The 21935-nt window shown below is 40.1% G+C and overlaps 1 protein-coding gene across 2 annotated transcripts in view; it reads left to right on the top strand.

Annotated features, from left to right (window-relative positions):
* Ddx10 (DEAD-box helicase 10) overlaps nt 1-21935 on the top strand; it is a 167358-nt gene that overhangs the window by 5136 nt on the left and 140287 nt on the right. For both annotated transcript variants that reach the window (XM_057768914.1, XM_057768913.1), the window contains exons 2-9: nt 4598-4658; nt 6864-6994; nt 8467-8625; nt 9627-9747; nt 10859-11048; nt 16428-16554; nt 18628-18790; nt 20549-20633. In XM_057768914.1, coding sequence (XP_057624897.1) covers nt 4598-4658; nt 6864-6994; nt 8467-8625; nt 9627-9747; nt 10859-11048; nt 16428-16554; nt 18628-18790; nt 20549-20633 — 1037 coding nt within the window. The remainder of the gene's footprint in view (nt 1-4597; nt 4659-6863; nt 6995-8466; nt 8626-9626; nt 9748-10858; nt 11049-16427; nt 16555-18627; nt 18791-20548; nt 20634-21935) is intronic.

Below are 21935 nucleotides of genomic sequence, written 5' to 3'. Positions count from 1 at the left end.
GTCAGCTTCTTTGTGTCAGCCCCAGAAACACTTCCTGGGTGTTAGGGAACTTTTTCAGTGATCTTCTCAGTTTAGTCCTGTTCCTTTCAAATGGATTTCCCTTAGATGGAGCCTTCAGTGGGAAGTCCTGTTCTTGAGGTGCCTTACCAAGCAGAGCACAGGATTCCCCTAATGGTGCCAATCTGAGTTTACTCAGCAGCCATATTTCCTGAAACTTCAAATTTCCTTCTCTCCTTGTCAAATGGTACATTTTCCCCTCTGTCTGACTCATCTGTTGCATGTGTTCACTGCAAACCAGGAAGAGCAGTAGCTATAGCCACGACACTGACAGGCTGACTGCTGTCCTGGCTTGAGAGTCCCTTGCAAAGCAAATTCATTCATTACTTTTGAATTTGTATTCTCTCATGTTTCCAGGATACAAGCAGAACGCAGTCAGAGTCTTGGGCAGAGTGTGACATGAGTGGTTTCTAGGACGGTTCTGGACAGTCCTTTCGTACCTCTGACCCTCACGGACTGGGCCTCCCTGTCTGCATTTCTCTTGGCATTCTGATCTGTTGAACTGCATCCCAATATCTCACTCAGATGCGCTTGCACACCCCGGACTTCTAGCTTCGTCTCATACTCTTCTACCTTCCTCTCCCAGACAAGTGTGAAGCTTAGAGAGCACATTGTCAGGCTTGTCACTGCAGCAGCCCCAGTTCTGGGAGCCATTTTCCTCTGTTAGTTACTTGTCCCATTGTTGGGAGCCAGAATACCTGACAGGAAGCACCTTCAGGAGGGAAGGGTGCATTTTGACTTTTAGTTTGAGGGGATTCAGTCTGTCTTGGCAGGACTGTGAGATGTTTGACTGGTCATGTTTTGTCCACAGTCAGGAGATGGGTGTAGTGGGGAGCTGCGGGCTGTGTTCCTGCCACCCCAGCTCCTGGTCACCTGGCTAGCTTATGCCCCGAAATAATAACACACAAACTGTATTCTTTTAAACACTGCTTGGCCCATTATATCTAGCCTCTTAGCTAACTCTTGCACCCGGACTAGCACATTTCTAATAATGTATGTAGCACCCCAAGGTGCGCTTACCAGGAAGATTCTAGCCTACGTCCATCCTGGGTTGGAGCTTCATCGCGTCTGCCCTGGGGAGCAGCTGCATGGCATCTGAGCTCACTTCCTCTTCCTCCCAGCATTCTGTTCTGTTTACTCCACCCACCTATGTTCTAACCTATGAGGGCCAAGCAGTTTTTTTATTAGCCAATGACCTTCCTCCATCATTTCCCCTTTTTCTGTTTAAACAAAAAGGAAAGGCATTCACTTTAACATAGCAAAATTACATATAACAAAACAGTTATCAAGCAAGAATTACAGTTACAATATTTACATCTGTTTTATCTTTTATCATAACAAAGGAAAACAGCTATGACTATCTCTCTATTCTTCAACTCTATCAAAGACTCCAGAAAAAAAAAAAAAAAGAAAAAAAAAAAAAGACTCCAGAAAGATACAATATTACCTGAGCAAACAAGAAATAAGCAACTTACAAAACTCTAGAAATCACAGAGACATCTTGCTGCCTGGACAGTCACCCAAAGTTCCTCTGTACCCTTGGGGCATCAATCTTCAACCTTCAGGCCCATAGTATCCAGAGATGTTTCCATGAAGCAGGAAATTTCAAAGACAGTCACTATCTGCTGTGTCCTGCAGAATGTCTCACAGACTCTTTCATGAATCAGGAACCCCGAAAGATCATCTCATCTTTAGGCAAGTTCAGCAGTCCTCTTTCTGCAGGTTCTTTGTGTCCAGTTCATGCAACAGTCCAGGCAAGAGCAGTTTTCTTGCCCAAATGGCTATCAAACTCCATAAGGATCCTCTTCGATGCCCATCTTCTTCTTGAAGTAGATTGGTACTGCCAGGAGCAGAGTGTCTCATTGTCATGAAAAGTCCTAAGTTATTAAAACATTTAAAATGACATATTCTATAATCTTTGAAAGATATGAAGAATACCTATCTAAAATATCCATGCACATCTAGAAAATCTAACTAACATGACTACAAACTTGACTATTATAGATGATTATCTATTAACAACCTGTATACATTACATTTTTACATGAACTACACAATCACAATACCTTAATCAAGATTAGAAATGCATATACATATAACAAAATTGACCTTAAATTTATATCAATAAAGTCAAATCCATACTGATGCAAATTATTCATATCTATATCATATCCCCCTTTAAATGTAAAAGAGCATTTATAAACAGTATTTGGGGATATGGACGTAGTTATTTCTCTCCAAACTGCTTCCTGCTGAATGGGGGCGCTGTTATTCAGGTCTTTTATGGGATAACCTGTCTGCTAGGTTCATCTCAGTTGGCAGTTGAGCAAAGTAATTTTTTGAGGATGTTCACAGCAACCTTTTGGGAGGGCGTGTTCTATCATATCATATTGGGATTGAAATAATCCACAGGGTTTCATCCTCTGTGAAAACAAAAGAAGAAACTCTTTTCCAAAGTATCATATCCTTAGATCCAAATTCTGAAGTCAAGGTATTTTCCAAATATCTATGTTGGATTAGTTCAGCGGCATTTATAAACAAATATCTTTTAGCATCTGTTGCTCTTTCTTCAGCATTCAAACAGTTCAAAGAGAGCATAATAGCATACAGTATCAAAATTCTCTGTGTATTTTCCATCTTTGTGCGCTTTATTTTAACCTCTATTTTGTTTATTTTTACTTTTTTAATTAATTTATTTATTAAAGGTTTATTTTTACTTTTATTTTTTGCTTTTTGAGACAGGTTCTCTGTATCTTTGACCTGGAATAACTCTGTAGACCAGGCTGTCCATGACCTCTCAGAGATCCACCTGTGGGATTAAAGGTGTATGCTACTACACTTTGAACTCACAGAGATCTGTTTGTCTCTGCCTTTTAGGCACTGGGATTAAAGGCGTGTGCTACCACACCTTGAAGTCACAGAGGTCAATCTCCCTCTGCCTCCCAAGTTTTGGGATTAAAGGTGTGTACTACCACACCCAACTACTCTCTTTCTTCCTTTTTTTTTTTTTTTTTACTTTTAAGTACTTTAACTTTAGCTTGCATATATTTTTAACACACTGTAAATCATTTAAAGTTTTCTTTGTCTTTGACTCTCTCTTTACTGTATATCTTTTTCTGACCACATGAGTCTTTAATTTACCAAGCAATATCACTAGGACGAAAGCCGTGGCTTTGACGGCTGGATCCAGCCCATTTCTTAGCTTTCCAGCCTCACGGCGGAGATACCGGCTGTAGCCATTTTTATTGCCACAAGTCTAAGTCTATGGCGTGTCAAGGTCCCTGCCAGCAAGCAAGCTGCAACAGACAACACTCAAGTCCTCTCTCTGTAGCTGTCCCTCCTGCCTCAAACAGTCAGAGTTTGCCCTGGCAGGACGGCCCAGAAAGCCCTCATTTTAAAACAACACAACTTTTTTCCTGCTATGGCTGAAAACAAACAAGCATGCCGTCAGCTTTTATTAATGCCATTTAAGTGTTTCATGGCAGGACCTCTTAATGAGCTGCAGGGTTTTGCAGCTAAAGCTGAGTCAGGAAGCCTCTCTTTGATGAGAGCGTTTGCTTGCCTCTAGCAAGCAGAGCAGACCCGAGAAATTGCTGCTACCAAGAAAAATGCTTTACTCTATTCTTTCCCAAGCTTTCTCAGGCTTTCTGTGGATTCAGTTGTCCACACGTTGGCGCCATTCTGTAGGGGGAGCTGCGGGCTGTGTTCCTGCCGCCCCAGCTCCTGGTTGGTTGGCTAGGTTATGCCCCGAAATAACAACACACAAACTGTATTCTTTTAAACACTGCTTGGCCCATTATATCTAGCCTCTTCTCGGCTAACTCTTGCACCTGGACTAGCACATTTCTAATAATGTATGTAGCACCCCAAGGTGCGCTTACCGGGAAGATTCTAGCCTATGTCCATCCTGGGTTGGAGCTTCATCGCGTCTGCCCTGGGGAGCACCTGCATGGCATCTGAGCTCACTTCCTCTTCCTCCCAGCATTCTGTTCTGTTTACTCTACCCACCTATGCTCTAACCTATGAGGGCCACGCAGTTTCTTTATTAGCCAATGACCTTCCTCCATCAGATGGGTGAATGTTGGTGCTGACTACGTCTAGGTTGGGCCTTCCCATCTCTGTTAACCCAATCTAGAAACTGCTTCACAGACATATCTAAAAGCTTGTTTCCTAGTGATTCTTTATTTTTTCAAGTTGACAATCAGTGTTAACATGACTCCTTCCACCTTTGGACCAAATATTCTGCATCCTGTGAAAGCAGCGCATTAGTTAATGGGGCTACAAGTATGAGGAAGGAGAAGCACATTGTATGCCCTGCTTAGAGGAGTATCTGCCAGTTGTTTCCTCCGTTGGGATTCATGTTAATTGAATAAGTAGCTTTTATTTAGAAGTAGTGGTTTGCCTCAATTCTGTTATGTGAAGGATGAGCAAGGCAGCAAATGTAGGGCGGGGGGGGGGGCGTGCATTATGAAACTAATGAATCACCTAACATTTCTTGTCTTATCTGACGTTATTTCTTTTTCACAATCTTTTTTTCCAGATAAATGTAAATGAAATTACAAGATTTTCAGATTTCCCTTTGTCCAAAAAAACATTGAAAGGTAGGTATATATGGTTATTTTAGGATAAATTGTTAGATTTATTCATGTCTTTTCAATTTTGTAAAAATTGCACATGTACATTCATATGTATACCTGTATGTATGTACCTGTGTGTGGAGGCCAGATGACAGACGGCCTTGGGTATGATCTTCAGGAAGTGGTTCTTTCTTTTAAGGTAGGGTTTCTTATTGACCTGGAGCTCACTCATGAGACAAGATTGGCTGGAGTCCTCCTGTTTTCACCTCTCAGTCTAGGTTAAAAAGCACACACCACCATGTGTGGCATTATTCATAGGTTAAAAAGCACATACCACCATGTGTGGCATTATTCGTAGGTTAAAAAGCACATACCACCATGTGTGACATTATTCGTAGGTCCTGGGATAGAACTCAGGTCCTCATGCTTGTGAGGTTAGCACTCTACTGACTGAGACATCTCTCCAGCCCCGGTGCCTTTGCTTGTTTTCTGAGACAGGGTTTCTCTGTAGCTTTGGGTGCCTGTCCTGGAACTTGCTCTATAGACTAGGCTGGCTTCAAACTCACAGAGATCCGACACTCTCTGCCTCCTGAGTGCTGGGATTAAAGGGGTGTGCCACCACTGCCCGGCTCAATCCTGTGCCTTTTCTTTATCCCTAGGTCTGCTTTCTTGAAATAGTTTTATTTTGTAGTTCAGGATAGCCTTGACTCCTTTTATAGTCCAGGCTATCCTCAACCTAAGCACCACCAGGCATGTACCATCAAACTCATCTCTCAAATACTGAATTCTAACCATTTTTATTTCTTATTTTTTCTGGAGTGATTGAAGATTAGTTAAAAAGGATCAGGAATCTCTGGAAAATTAGAATGAAACTTGATCCTATTAGTTAAATAGGAGAGTAGCAGAAATATCTTACCCTTTGCATTAGTAGTTTTAGGGTAGCCATAACAAAATAATAGCTTTAAGCAGCAGAAATTTTCTTAGAATTGATGGCTAGAAGTCCAGGGGTAAGATGCTGGCAGGAAGTTTCAGGGCTTTGAGGGACGAGTCTGTGGTAGGCTTGCCTCCTTGACTTGCAGATAGCTTTTGTTTTGGAATTTTTTTTTTTTTTGATAAAAATTGTGTATGTTTATGGTATGCAATAGTATGACTTGAAAGATGTATATAAATTAAACTCATTAATGTGCTTATTTTTCCTGCATGGTAAAAACACTTAAATATACTCTCAGCAATTTTCAAGCATTAAAAAAAGCATATAACTGACTATAGTTACCGTGATACCATGATGTATAATATATCTAGTTTTTGTTTTTGAGATAGGTCTCATGTATCCCAGATTGGCCCTGTGACCACTATTGCTCTGTAGCTGAGGATGACCTTGAACTTCAGATCTTCCTGTCTTTGTCCTAACTACTGGTTTATAGGCATGTACGCAGGGGTCAAACCCTAGGCTTCATCCATCCAAGTCAACACTCTGCTGACTGAGCTCTCCCATCCCATGATGTGTCTCTTGAACTTATTCCAACCTGTGTAATTTTGTGTTCTTTGAGTAATAGCTTTCTAGCTCCCCACTCCCCCAGTTTCTGGCAATGAGCATTCTTTTTGTTTTTAGGGTCTATAAATATGAGGTCATCTGGGATCTATCTTTCTGTGCCTGGCTTGTTTCATTTAATATAATTCATTCTAGGTTCATCCATGTTGTCACCATTCTGTGTATTGTCTTAAGACCTCAAATAAGCCACTGCCTTAATTTCTGGAACAGTTAGTTTCCAACTTAAAACAAAGCAGCTAATTTATTATTATTTCTGGAGTGTGTGTTGTGTGTTGTGGCGGGGATGGTGTGAGTGCCGCAGTGAAGGTCGGACAACTTTGTGGAGGCAGCCCTCGCCTTTCACTTTGGTCCTCGGAATTGAACTCAGGTCATCAGGCTTGCACAGCAAGCACTTTACCTGATGAGCCATCTCACTGACCCATTTCCTGCAGCCTTGAAAGCTTGGAGCCATAAGCTTTTAGTTGTCTGGATCTAGGTCTCAGTGATGGTAGGTTTGGAAGTCTAGCCTGTTAGCCTCCAGCCCTTCAAAATTAAGTGAGCTGTTCTTTTCCTGATTTCCATCAGGGTAGAGCAGAAGAAATTCCAGCCATTTGTTTCTGATGGGGGATGTATAGTCTAGCCTGTAGCATCATCCTTTAGGATTTTCTTAAGTATCCTTCTCTTCTGTACACTGCCAGGTTTACAAGAAGCCCAGTATCGTTTGGTAACAGAGATACAGAAGCAGACCATAGGGTTGGCTTTACAAGGTAAAGATGTGCTTGGAGCTGCCAAAACTGGATCTGGCAAGACTTTGGCTTTTCTCGTTCCAGTAAGTACATCATTCATTTATTTTGGATCGGAGCCTCTATTACATAATTTTGTAACATTCTGTACCTACGAGGAGACAGATAGTTAAGTAAATAGTTGTTTCACGTTGGCGTTCCTGGTCAGATAGGAGCCACATCTCTCTCGTTCTTTTCCTGCTCTCACTCTGAGCTCCCACCGCAGAGCCTTGCCCATGGAAGCGCTCAGTAACTTATCACAGTGATGAGTCAGTCTGCTTTCATAAACCACTGCATTCTGAAGGAGGCGGATCTCCCACTGTGGCAGTTTAGAGTGGTCCTGCTCTGTCTTTGTGCTTTGCTTGTTTCATTTGATATAATTCCCAGGAGACCTGGTGGGGAAAGCTGATGCCTGCCACTGGTATTTATATTTGCCACTTGTCTAGGATAAGGCTGAAATATATTCATGTTGTGAGATTTCTTTCCCTAGGGAGATGAAAGCAAATATCTACTCTTGCCTTGCAGACACCACCAAGAAAACACAGTATGGTCCCACTAAAGTCCAACTTTGGGAACCAGGGAGTTTATTGGACTTGCTTATAGAACATGAATGAGGGGTTACTTCAAGAGGATGGATAACTCCAAAGCAACTGCACCATTGGAAAGTGTCACCCCAGCTTGGGTTAGGACATCCCATAGCTGCTCTGACAGCTTCCCTTCAGTTGGCCCACTGCCTCTTTATACAGTAGCATCTCTAGCCATATAAATGAGTGTGGAGGGGGAGGGGTTACAGGAGGGGTGAGCAGAATCTCAGGTCAGGGTTCACTGACCTTCCCACTCTGCTCTCTGTGTAGTTACAGCTCTTCTGACTGAGCTGGCAGCTGTTGAGCTTGGGAGACTGTTCTACAGTAGCTCACTTCAGTGGAATATGAGGGCTTGTTGAGAATTTTCTAGAGCATTGGTAGCTGTCCTTTATAGTAGTAGGGTAGTAGAACTGCTTAGGAATTCACTTACATCTCAGTTGCTTAGCTGGTTTCCTAATTCGGTTCCTTTCCTGACAGAAAGTCATGATTTGTTTGAAATGCCTTAAAACTAGTTTTCTCTTATCCTAGTTATTATTTTTATAGCATTGTCTTTCTACATATAGAAATTCAGTCACTATAAAAACTATAGGAGCTATACAGATTACAATGTGTTTTCTGTTTAGAAAATAATTTTTTTTGTACCAGTTTCAGTGGTCTGTGGACTACACATACCCTCTCCAGTAGTAGCTGGTCTTCTTGTTGTTTGGTTCTGACATCAGATAAGTTGCCTTAGGGCTTCTCTTTTCCTTCTTGAGTTAGGGTTGGATGCTTCTTTAATTGGAAAGAAAACATGTTTTCTTGGATTGGGTAAGACTTGTGAGAGGAATGCATTTTGTTTGATAGTGTCTTTGATTTAGAGGAAAAGGTTGAGATTTGAGTCTCAATGCAGACTTTTCTAAGAGATTACTGAATATAAATTTTCTTTTGTCTTTAAGGTGTTGGAAGCCTTATACCGCCTGCAGTGGACTTCAGCAGATGGTTTGGGGGTTCTGATAATTTCACCTACTCGAGAACTGGCCTATCAGACATTTGAGGTTCTACGCAAAGTAGGAAAGAATCATGACTTTTCAGCTGGTCTCATCATTGGCGGAAAGGTTTGTCTTTATCTGTCCCTTCCTGCACCAGCACCATGCAGATGACAGGGAAAAGGAGATGGAGGCTCACTCATCTAAAAGAATTGGCCTTCTAGGTTGGGCCTCAGAATGATCACTGTCACCCAGCGCCTAGGTCCAGAAAGTCTGTTCTTGTCAGCATCTGAGTTGATGAGGTTCTTAGACAGATGTACAGGTTAACTAGAGAAACCTATTTGTTTGTGTGCCTTGAGAAAGAGACCATAACAGTATGTGGACATAGTACCTTTTAATGGGATGTATAAGGGGCAGAGTAGTTAAAAACCTGCTGTGTCAGTACCACATGAAAGGAAGATTGATTGCTTTGAGGAATATTTATTTAGACATGGTCAAGCCTGGTCAACTTTGGTTGACTTTTCAGTACATCTGAGATGCTTATATCTGCTATGGTCACCTCTGAACCAAGAGAAGTGGTTCTTGAATTTCTATGCAAATGTACATAAACTAGGAAACGTAGCATTACAAACCGCACTCCTGTTCCTGTTACTTGTTTGTCTTTAACATTTAGTAACATCTGATGGTTCTTGTCTCAAGGTAAACTGTAAATTGTAAACTGTGGTGCTTGCTTAGCTCCCCATCTGTAGCTTGTGGGAGGCTGTATGGGAGAGCCTGTTCAGTGCCTCTGGTCCTGACTTAAAGAATGCGAGTAGTTCCAGTTCTTAAGACAGTTTTACTGACTTAACAGGAGATCAGGTCTTGGCGCAGTCATTTGTTAGTTTTTCTTAGCCTCAGAGTCCTGGATATAGTGAAGGGGTCTAGAAGAGCTCTGAGCTTCTTAGGTCTTCCCCGAGGACTTTGATTTAATTTGGAAGTGTAGGTGTGCTGCAGAACTGGAAGGGAGAAGCTGTATTTATTTCTAAGAATCTAAACTGCTCTGACGGAATTCCACATCCAAGTGGCTTTTATAGCTGTGCACAGGCTGCTGTGAGGTGTCCGTGTGTAACCAAGGAAACAACTCTTTGCAGGATTTGAAGCATGAAGCTGAGAGGATCAACAACATAAACATACTCGTCTGCACACCAGGCCGACTTCTTCAGCACATGGATGAAACAATATGCTTCCACGCCACCAACCTCCAGATGTTAGGTGGGTCTGATGATTTCTCATAAAAACAAAGCATCATTCCCCCCACAAAACCTCCCAGCCCCCCAAACCAAAACCCCCTAAAATGCCAGCTCTTTACCAAGAAAGCCCTCCTGAGGTTTAAGAGTGGATCTGTCTTATTAATAACATGATGAAAACAATCTTGTACTTTTATTTTGATGTTTGGGCTCTTAAGCCAAAAGAGTATAAGGTTGATCTTTTTCCTTTTTTTTTGAATTGAAAGAGAAAAGTGAATGGACTCCATGGATTTAACTCGGTACTTGAGTATGGTCACTTGGCAATGTTTTCCTTTTTCTTTCTTGCACATGTTCATGTGTGTGTTCACACCTGGGTGGGTGTATATGGAGTCCAGAGATTGATGTCAGGTGTCTTCTTCTATTGCTTTCTACTTTACTTACTGAGGCAGGGTCTTCTGGTGAATTCAGAATTCACCAGATGGGCAAGTGCAGCTGACCAGCTTTCTTGGGGATCCCATATCTCTCAAGTGCTGGGACTTGGCTTTTCATGTGGCTGGGTAGCTGAACTCTAGTCTTTATGTTATGTTTGCATGGCAGGGCTTGTCCACTCAGCCATCTTCCCAACCCCCTCTTTTTTCTTTTTTCCTTTTAAGTAATACCTAATTTTGGTAGCTTAAAAAGTCAAGTTATTTGTTTTAATGAACTTTTTTTTCATGGAGATGCTACTTATTGGTATTTTAATAGCTTTTCATTTTGAGTGCTTCTGTACTTACAGAAAAGCTGCAGTGGTAGGGATTCTATTGCCCTTTACCCAGTTGACCCTAGTTTTAAATTTGTACATAACTATGATTGATACCCTTGCCAATAGTGAGATTAACAATGTACTATGTAAATTTAACACTAGTTTTCTTTGCTTAGATTTTATCAGTTTTCCACTATATTATTATTTTGTTTTGAATTGGGATTCTGGGATTTGAACCCTTAACCTTGTACTTGCTAGGCGATTGCACTACCACTGAATCAAGGATAAGCTTAACCAAGGATAAGCTTTAGGATTCTAGGCAGTGGTACTAAATTGCATTTAGCATAATGTATTCTTTAAATATTGTAGAGTAACTTGCATCTTTGTTTTTTAGTTCTTGATGAAGCAGATAGGATCTTGGACATGGGCTTTGCTGACACCATGAATGCTATTATTGAAAATCTTCCCAAGAAACGCCAGACTTTACTTTTCTCAGCCACACAGACCAAATCTGTAAAGGACCTTGCACGCTTGAGTTTGAAAGACCCTGAGTACGTTTGGGTTCATGAAAAAGCAAAATACAGGTAGGAACTCTTTCCTCCCTGAACTCATATAGGCAGCTACTTTATGATAGGAACCAATACCTTTAGAACTTTATAATTTTAGCAACTGGTGATTACTGCCTTGAACCATTATTTCATTAATATTTGCAACATTATACTATTCTCTCTGTATCATTTCTTGACTGGAATATTTTATATCCACCAGCTGTCCTGTAAGCCATGTTAGGCTAAGGAACGGGTCTTAGAGGAAAGGGAGACCCATGGGTATGTGCTTTATTCTCTTTATCAGCATTGAGGTTGAGTTGGTAGCTTACTTGATACTGTGACCAGTTTTTTTCCTTTGTACTGACTCAGATTTGATGATTAATGATAACTCTGATTAATGATCTCTAGTATATAGATTTAAAGCATTTTTATGTCTTTCATGCAACAGAAATTATTTTATTTAATATTTTTTCTGGAGTTGTCCTGTACTTGTCTGAGAATGTGATATTTAGGCTGTTTCTTGAATCGGTGTGACATGTCTACTCTCGGTCCTTGGGCTCATTGTTTTCTGCTGTTCTAGGTTCATTGTAGATGTTTCTGGCTCACATATCTCTTACATATCTCTTTTGAAAAGGATATGTAATTTAAATATCCTGATGCAAGTGCTGGTAGGATGGACTTTGTTAGAGGTTTTCCAGTGGACAAGCTTTTCAAGAGTCAGTGCATTGCTTCTTACTGGTACTTAGAAATCGAGTTTAGGGTTGGGGGCTTTTTACTCAGCTCTATTTTTTGAAAGTATGTTCTTTGTACCACATATCTTCGTTTCTACAGACCTGTAGTTATTACTAGTCATCATGCCTGCAGTAGTTTAAGGGCGTTACCGACACTAGCAGCACTGTGATGACTTAGAAAAGTCTGAGGTTCCATTGCCTTTCTTTTTTGTAAGGCATTGTAAATAAGTACTTTGAAATAGTTTCTATGTTTTTGAATATTAGCTTATTTCCTTTTATTTTGCTCTGTTAACACATTCCTTTGTGGTTATGGCCAATTTACTTTAATTTTAAATACTTCTGTTTGTTTGAGACAGGACCTCATGTATCCCAGACTGGCCTCAAACTCACTCTAGGCTCTGCCTCTTGTATGTTGGGAGTACATGCCTGTTCTACCATACAGGGTTTTGTTTGGCACTGGGTATGGAATTTAAGGCCTCAGGTATGCTAGGTAAGCACTATGCCTGTTGAGCTACATCCCTATCTGTTTGAAGGGATCTTTTAGGGCAGTTACAGAATTACAACAAGCTTGAAAGGAAAGTACTGAGAGTTTCTGTATGCTCCCTCCTGCCACATAGTCTCTTCTGTTACCAATATTTGCTAATAGAGTTGGACCTTTGCTGTATTGATATAGTTACCTTATGGAATCTTGTCACCCCAAGTATATAGTTTTTGTTAGGACTGGTTGTTTAGATGAAATGTTCCCAGAGGTTCATATGTTGAAAACTTGATCACTAGCCAGTAGTATTAGTGGGAGGTTTGGGGAACTTTTAGGATGCAGAGTAGTTTGAAGTCATTAAAGGCTTGATATTGAAGGATATATGGAAACCCTAAAGTTCTCTTCCCATTCCTTTTGCTTTCTGGCTGCCCATGAGGTAAGATTTCCTCTGTCGCGGGATTCCAACGTAGGGCTGAATGGAGTCAACAGAGGTGGACGTGGGTCACAGCTCCACACTGCTGCTGGTAGTGATCGGAGTTTATCAGAGATGTTCACTTAGGCAAACCCAGAATTCTTGACTTTGGTGCAGAAAATAATTTCAGCACTAGATATACGAAGCAGTTTATTAAAAGAGATTATAATATATGCAGATTTTCAGTATGAGGTTAAGAGAAAGAGGCACCCCAGAAAGGTAAGGCATTAAAGTGTGTATGTGGGTGTCTTAAAGGAGTCAGTGTCTTCGTATAGGATTTTGGTGATTTTTGAAGTTACTGTCTTCAAAGATTTGCTAAGGATTTTATTAACCGAGGTCACATGGTATTTTCTGAGGTGTATCCTGGCATAGGTGGCGGGGACAGAGACTTAACTCCTCACGGTCACTGGCAGCAGTCAAGAGTTGCCTTTCCTTTAGGAACCTCCATTTGGGGATTGCTGAAAGGAATTTCAGGATTAGTCGGCATGACGCAGGGATTTTTAAAAAAATATTTTTAATGTCGTTCCTAAGCAGATGGGTTAATAGGGAGGTGCCCAGTGTGATCATAAGGAATACTCAGAAAGGGATAGGGGCCTCCATAGGGAGAGTCATATCTTACTTTCAGTAGACTGGTTATATAGATCTGTGGCTTTCTAGGTTACATTGCTTATAGAGTGTAATTTATAATAAGGTTTAAAGGATCAAGGTTTTTTAATATTTCTTTTTTATTTTAATAAATTTTTAAAAAAATGATCTTTTCAGTCGGGTGATGGTGGCGCACGCCTTTAATCCCAGCACTCGGGAGGCAGAGAGGCAGGCGGACTTCGGTGAGTTCGAGACCAGCCTGGTCTACAAGAGCTAGTTCCAGGACAGGAACCAAAACCACAGAGAAACCCTGTCTCGAAAAACCAAAAAAAAAAAAAAAAAAAAAAAAAGTCTTTTCTCATTTTATATACTTTTCCCAGTTCCCATTCCCTCCCCTCTTCCCTCTTCCCCTACCTTCTCCCACCGGACATTCCCCTCATCCACTCCTCAGAGAGGGTGGGGCTTCCCATGGGGAGTCAACAGAGTCTGACACATCACTTTGAGGCAGGACCAAGGCTTTCCCACCTATATTTAGGCTGAGCAAGGTATCTCTCCAAAAAGAAAGGGCCCCAAAAAGCCAGGTCAAGCACTAGGGATAAATCGTGGTCCCACTGCCAGTGGCCCCACAGACTGCTTAAGCCACACAACTGTCGCCCACATTCAGAGGGCCTAGTCTGGTTCTATGTAGGTTTCCCCGCTATCAGTCTGGATTCAGTGAGCTCCTACTAGCTCAGGTCAGCTGTTCTGTGGCTATTTCCATTATGGTCTTAACCTCTTTGATCATCTTTGACTGGTCTCCAGAAGCTTGGCCCAATATTTAGCTGTGGATCTCTGTATCTGCTTCCATCAGTTGTTGGATGAAGGTTTTATGATGACAATTAAGGTAGTTATCAATCTGATTACAGGGGCAGGCCAGTTTAGACATCTTCTCCACTGTTGGTTGTATTCTTAGCTGGGGTCATCCTTGTGGATTCCTGGAAGTTTTCCTGGTGCCAGGTTTCACACTAGCCCCATAATGACTCCCACAATCAGGATAACTCTTTCCTTGCTCTCTCTCTGCCCTTTCCCCATCTCAACCTCCTGTTGTTCCCTCATGTTCTCCTCCAGCCACTTTCTCCTCCCCCCACCCCCAGCTTTCCATCTTGTGGTAGGAGTACTATGGTTATAGATATTCTTCTGCTTAAGTGGATTCTGGTGATTTGAATTCAAGTTCTCATGCATATACTTGAATATGAACTTTAGCCATTGAACCATTTCCCAGTCCTGAGGTATCTCTTATAAAATATTTATCATTTTTGTTCTAAGCAAGCAAGATTATTTTTTCCTTGACAAGATAGCTTTAGGAAACATGTATTGTTCAGTAGGCCAGTTGGGCTTTATCGGTGGTGTCTGAAGGCTTTAAAATTTGTAGTGCTGAGAACTGAACCGAGGGCCTGTGTGGGTCTGCAAATATTCTCCTACTGCGCTATACCCCAGTCCTGACGTCTTTTCCTACCGAAATGACTTTATTATCTCAGTGTAACATTTTATCCACTCACTTATTATAGAGCATCTTGGTTGCTTCTAAGTTGTGGTGGTTGGGAATAAAATTGTTAGATGTCTGGATGCAGGTTTTTTGTGTGGACTGAATTTTCAGCTCTTTTGGGTAAATGCCAAAGAGTATGATTGCTGGACTAGATGACAAGAATGGTTTGGGAAAAAAACTTCAAAAGTGGCTGTATCATTTTCAAAATCTGATCCTGGAGGCTCGTTAAGTATATAGTGGAGTGTTTAGTGGTGTCTTGTTTTAAATTTGAATTCTCTTCATAAGTGATAAGTAAGAGGCATCTTATATGCTTATTGGTTGTGGAACATCTTAAGTTCTTTCGTGATCTGACATTGCCTTTGGGCAGGTGACTGTTGAGAGATTTATTTATTTTTCTCCTAAATTGGGGATTTGTGCTTTCATAAGCATTCTTTGAGTTTTGCGAAGAATGTTTTTTAATTGCATGTTTCGTTTGCAAATATTTTCTCACATCCTTTGGCTTTTCTTTTTTTCTCTTAATATAAGAATTTATCATGAATTAGAAAATTTAAATTTCAATACTATTTTATCATTTCTTTTGCTATATTAAAGTATTTGACTTTTAGTTTTTCGATTATCTCCGGTCTTACAGTACCAGAGTACTGTCTTATTCTCTTACTTATTTCTTTACTTAATGATGGATTCCAGAGGTCATTCCACAGTGATACATGAATATATCTCACATTCTTTTATAGTTGCATAATACCTTATGGTGTGGGTGTCTAATAGTTCATCCCACACGTTCCTTAGTAATGGACGTTTGGGTTGATTTTCTTTTTAAACCTTTGGTTTTAAATAATGCCATAATTTGAAATAAAATTATAAGAGTTTTTCCAATAGTAAATCTATATGTACTTTTCAGACATTATTATGAATTTTTTAACATGTAACAAATCGAGATGTTTATAATACATTCCTTAAAAATTTGTTTATTCATAATTTCACATGTATACATACATATATACATATACAGTCACTACATTTCCATTGATCTCTCTTTCCTAATAAGCCCCCTGTGACTTTCATGTCTATAATACAGCCCTATACCTGCTATGTATGTACTTACTATCTACCAATGATTATCTGTTTACTAGCCATTTCTTCATATTTTTGTGTACTAACCAATTTTAATGTTGTGTGCCTGTAAATGTTTCGGCATACATGATCATTATTGTGAGTTCAATATTAATATATTCTTTGTCAGATTTGCCATGAAATATGCAGGTGTTAAGTCTGAATTGCTTAGATGAATGCTTATATTTCTCTAATCCCTAACCCAATAAAAGATGTAGACATTAGCCATCAGCCCAGCAAAGTTCTCCTAAGCTGCTCCTCACAGACAGTGGTCTTTACCTTCTTCCTGTGGTTGACGCTTGTGCTGCTGTGTATCTTTTCATACAACCTCTCGAGGACTCTGAACATGTGTAGCCTTGGTGAGTTTCTCTTATAGGGGACAATAGAAAAAAAAATATTTGTGTGATAGATATTGGGAGAATGGAGCACTGGTACTTTTTTTTTTGTGTGTGTTGATTTCAAAGCAGCACTATGACATTGTTAAAAGAATTTGTTTTCTTTATTCTACAAGCACCCCTGCTACATTGGAACAGAACTATATAGTTTGTGAGCTGCACCAGAAAATCAGTGTGCTGTTCTCCTTCTTGAGAAGCCACCTAAAGAAGAAGAGTATTGTGTTTTTCTCCAGTTGCAAAGAGGTATCGACTCCTGAATTTTTCCTTTTGAACGTGTTTGTGTTGGATCACTGTCTTTGAGCTGTCCTATTTCAGTTAGACAAATTACTCAGTGTGTTATGCAATGCTAGGAAACAGATCTATAAAGACTGATAATCCTGTATTTTTGTTGGAAAGGAAATCTGTTGTAGAATATTATTTTAAGGTGTGTTACTTTTGTTTATGCTATATTTGTTTAACTCTGTGAAGCTGTGATTCTTTGCATGTCTAAAACACTGATTGTCTAATAAAGAGCTGAATGGCCAATAGCGAGGCAGGAGAAAGGATAGATAGGGCTGGCAGGCAGGGAGAAGAAATCCACATCTGGAAGAGAAAGAGTAATGAGAGAACATGGGGAGGAGGACGTCAGGGACCAGCTGCCCAGCTGCCCAGCCAGCCACGGAGTAAGAGTGAAAGTAAGATACACAGATGCAAGAAAAGGAAAAAGCCCAGAGAGAGGCAAAGGGTAGTTGGAATAATTTAAGTTAAGGAAAACTGGCAAGAAACAAGCCAAGCTAAGTCCAGGCATTTGTAAGTAAGATTAAGACTCCATGGTATTTATTTGTGAGTTGGGTGGTGGGTCCCCCCAAAAGCCAAAAGAACAAAGTATAAGAAACAACTTACAGAAATCACGAATGAAACTTGAAGCCCATTGGAGGCAGGTTACTTTGCTGTCTTCTCTTCAGTACTGCTTTAGGTGTTAATGGTTCTGGGAGCATAGTATTCTTCATCAAGAGCATTGGCAGAAGGAATGGAGCTAGCTAGGTTAGTTGAAGCTTTCTGCAGTGTTGCAGTTCTTCCCTCCAAGAGTGTGGAACAATGTTCCTTTTGACCTGAGGCCCAAGTCCTTGTTTATGGTCATCTACAGACCTTTACCCTGCCCCTAGGTCAATAGCTGGTACTTTAAAGGCTAATATGAATTGTTATACCTGAACGTCCTTTTTAGGATCCTTTTAGAGTCATTTGTCCCTTTGAAAAAATCTTTCTGCAATATTTTGTCTATGTCCTTATTTAGTTAATAAATAATTGATGAATATCAGCCTTACACTAGAAGTAAGGGATTCAGAGAAGTGTATTTGTTCTCGCTTAAGGAGAAGAGCTTATGGTTCATTTATGTACTACTTTTATTGTGATTTTGGCATTTTTGTAGTTTGAAAAGTTAAGTTTCCTTTGGGTACATTTTGTTTTTAATTTATGTGGACAAATTTTCTTAATATGTGTTAGAAATAATATTGAATTCTGCCTCAGTCTAACAGTATCCAGTTAGTAGTAAGTACATAGTAAAGAAATAAAACTAAAACAATAGTTAACTCCTTTAGACCTATACATTGAAATACATTTATAGCAAAATTTTATTTTATTTTATTTTATTTTTTTGATTTTTCGAGACAGGGTTTCTCCATAGCTTTTTGGTTCCTGTCCTGGAACTAGCTCTTGTAAAATAAAATTTTATTTATGTCTAAGTTATTTATTACATCTTATCTTTTCAGGAAGGAGGGTCAACTAAGTGCTCAGTCAGGGGAGAAGGTTAGCACAGCCTGTTTGTATAAGAAACAAATATACAACATGAGGACATTTTGTTGTAGAAATTTATGAATTACAGTGATACTAATAAAAGGCTTTCAAGCTTAAAAATCTAAGCTGTAGTTCTGTGAGGGTCCAGAGGTGGAAAAGAAAGTCGCAGGAGGGATGGAAACAAGGCTTTCTTCTGTTCAGAGTTGCTCACGGTTTTCTATAGCTTTACTGTGAGGATCTCTTGGATATGTATATGATAACCATTTATTTTAAAGTACAGTTTTGTAGATGTTGTATTTTTACAGCTGTTCAAAACTGGAAAGAATTTAGGTGACTAAAAAAATGTAAGAACAATTTTTTTTCAAATTTATTTTTAATGATTGAGATTTTTTTAATTTTTTGACATCAAAATTGTTTTAGAAAATAAGTGAGCAAAAATGTTTTAAGACTTTAATTCTAGATTACGTTTCTTTTAAAAAACTGACAGTTGGTGAAATTTGTCCTCCATTCTGAGGATCAGACTTACCTCTCTGCTTGTGCCAGGTTCAGTACCTGTACAGGGTGTTCTGCCGGCTGCGCCCAGGCATCTCTATCCTTGCTCTCCATGGTCGGCAGCAGCAGATGAGAAGAATGGAAGTCTACAACGAATTTGTCCGGAAGAGGGCTGCCGTGCTGTTTGCTACTGATATTGCAGCCAGAGGGCTGGGTAAGTGAGCTTGCTGGAGTACCATTCTGGGGTCATGGCAAATATATTTACTTATAGGGTGTTTTTCTGGAAATCGGAGTCTCAGATCTTGTGAGAGAGACTTTAGTACATTGGTGAGTTGATGAACATGACAGATCACAGTGAAACTTTGTGTAGTATTTGCATTTCTGGTGAGCGTGGTTATGTTTCGTGGTAATTAAATCATAATCCCGAGGATCCTCTGTGGTCATCAAAGGAGATGAAAGGTTTAAATTTTAAAGATAAGAAAATTCTTACAACTTTGAAAACTGAAATTTAACAATAAAAATCAGTGAAATCCATTTTTTGACTAGTCACTTTGATTTCTAGCATCACTATGTTTAGCGTCCTTTAACTTTACCTTCAGAAGATACAGTGGTGACTGCACCTTGTAGCGTTGTGGGCAGGTACGGCGGAGGTGAGTAGAGAGCTAGTAGCCTGAGGTCTTCAGTCACTCTTCCTGTGTAATTCATCTTAAACATACATCAACAGTAGGGGAATGTGCTACCCTATTTTAGCAGTTACTTTCTCTTGAGATAGGGTCTCACTGTGTAGGTATAACTGGTCTCGAACTAGCTTTGTAGACCAGATTGGCCTCAAAGTCACAGAGACCCCAAGTGCTGGGACTGAAGGTGTGTAGAACGACTTAGAGCTGAAAATATTTTTAAGTGATTCTCTTTGTCATCTTGGCCTTCTTACAGTGATTCTTTCTTTTTTAAAAATTAATAATTATTTACTTATTATGCCAGGCGGTGTTGGTGGTACATGCCATTAATCCCAGTCTTGGGAGGCAGAGGCAGACTTATCTCTGTGACTTCAAGGCCAGCCTGGTCTACAAAGTGAATTCTATGACAGCCAGGGCTACACAGAGAAATTCTGTCTCAAACTACTACCCCCCAAAAAAAAGTTCAGGCAAAAATAATTTTACTTATCATCTTTAGAAATCCTTGCAGCAGACCCTATATATGATTAGAGTTAGTTCTGAGAGATTGAGAACAGGCTTCTGTGGAAATGAATAAAGCTTGTAGTATTCAGAAATATAGGGTGTATGATTGCTTACCAGTTTATTTGGAGTTAGGACTAGCAGGAAAAGTAAAGTATAAATTTTTATTATTTTTATATGTCTATGTGTCTATGTATTTGTTCATGTGTGTGCAAAGTGTATGGAGAATAGAGGTGATGTCTATTGTCTTCCGTGCTTTCTACCTTGTTTTTTGATATGTAGTCTCTCACTGAATTTGGAGTTCACAGAATTTGCTAAAATAGGCAGCAAACCCCAAATATCTTCTTATCCCTGCCTACCCAGTGCTGGAGTTAAGAGGAAAGTGCTTCTGTGCCTGACTTCATTTTTTTTTTTTTTTTTTTTTTTTACCAAACTGAACCATCTCCACAGACCCAGAAACCAAGAGTGATACTTTTAGGTCATTAAACATGAAGGTATGGGCTGGAGGGATGGCTCCTTCATTAAAGGCTAGGCTCACAACCAGAACATCAGGATATGTCACTATTGTCACAAAGCACTGTCTCTTCTGTTTCAGAAAGAAGCGATTTTAGTTCACTTTATCAAAGTAGAAAAATATTTATAATTTCTTGGTTAATGCGATCAATTTTGTTTTTAATAAAGTTTTATTAGTGAGATGTGGCAGAGAGTCTTGGCACACGATACTGTAATATAACAGTAGTACTGCAGTCTAGATATTGAAATTGTTTTTTTCCCCCTTTGGTATTTCTTCTGTGTAGATTTTCCAGCTGTGAATTGGGTTCTTCAGTTTGATTGTCCAGAAGATGCTAATACATATATTCACAGAGCTGGTAGAACTGCCAGGTAGGTGTGGCCCATTTCTTTGCTTTTGTACTGTTTAATAACAAAGCTTGCTAACATGGACCATGGGAAGCCAGCTCCTGCGATCCGCTCCAGGGCAATGAAAAAGAAGACCTCAAAGTAGCAAGGGTTAGGAAAACGTTCTTATCCATCTAAAGGCTAGACTTTTTCTGTCTGAGGGAAAAATAATGAAACAGATGCTTTCTGATGATAACTTTCTCTTTAATTTAACTTAAAAAAATCTTTTCTGAGATTCCCTCTGTCTCCACATTGCTACATGGATTTTTACAGTTCCTAATTAGGCCTACATAGTCTCTACTGCTTACAGCTCTGCCCTCCACTTCATTTCTTCTCTGTCCAGTTCCTTTTTTCCAACCACAATCTGAACAATTAGCATGTTACACTTTTAGGGCCTGACCCTTCTCATGACACAGGATAAGTCCTGTAGTTTCTCTTAGACTAGGGACTGTCATAATGACTGGCCAGAGAGAAAGGCCAGTGGTCTTACACATAATCCTTAAGTTGGTGAGGGTTCTCAGATGGTAAACAATTGGCTGAGCCTGGAGCCTGGCACTGGGACTACATGCAAAAGTCAGTTACTGGGAGCGTTGTGTATAATCAAGTTTCTTCTATCCTGGACTTGGAATAAGTAAAAACAACACCTGGAAAATTATATTCATAAATATTAATTTTAGCAGAAAAGCATCTTGTGACCTTCCACAGCTATACGTGTATCCTGATAATGGGACATATGCGTGAGATAAACACACATATCAGTTCTTAAGGAAGAAATGAAGTTCTTAGGGAAGAAATGAAGTGACTCATGAGAGAAATTACAGGCAGGAGCAACTGGTCATTTACCGTCAGTAACTCCATGGCTTTGCCAGATGTGGCTGCCCCTCAGGGAATTATACGACTTGTGGGTTCACTTGTTTAATGCTGGTTGTCACTGTTGTATACTCCCACTGCCCTCTACAGTGTAGGTAAACTTGCTTCTGCTCCAGCTGTAAACAAAGACTGAAACGCTTAGATATGTGAGTGCTAGTGTTTTGTTGTGGGTAACTCTGATAGGGCTGGGGAGATGGCTCAGTGGATGAAAGTGCTCGCCATGTAAGCCTAACAGCCTGGGTGATCCCTGGAACCCACTTAAAAAGCCTAATGCAGGGCTGCTCACCTGTATTCCTATGCTAAGAAGCCTATCTGGTTAGCTAGCCTGGAGTAACACTGAATCAGCAGAAGCCAGAGAGCCACTTCCTTAGCGGGCAGGTGGTGAGAGCCACCTCCAAAAAGTTGTCTTGTGACTTC

This window comes from Chionomys nivalis, chromosome 4 (assembly GCF_950005125.1).
Source record: "Chionomys nivalis chromosome 4, mChiNiv1.1, whole genome shotgun sequence".
NCBI classification, from domain to species: Eukaryota; Metazoa; Chordata; class Mammalia; order Rodentia; family Cricetidae; genus Chionomys; species Chionomys nivalis.
The sequence above is the reverse complement of the archived record's forward strand: the minus strand, read 5'-3'. Positions and strand labels throughout refer to the sequence as shown.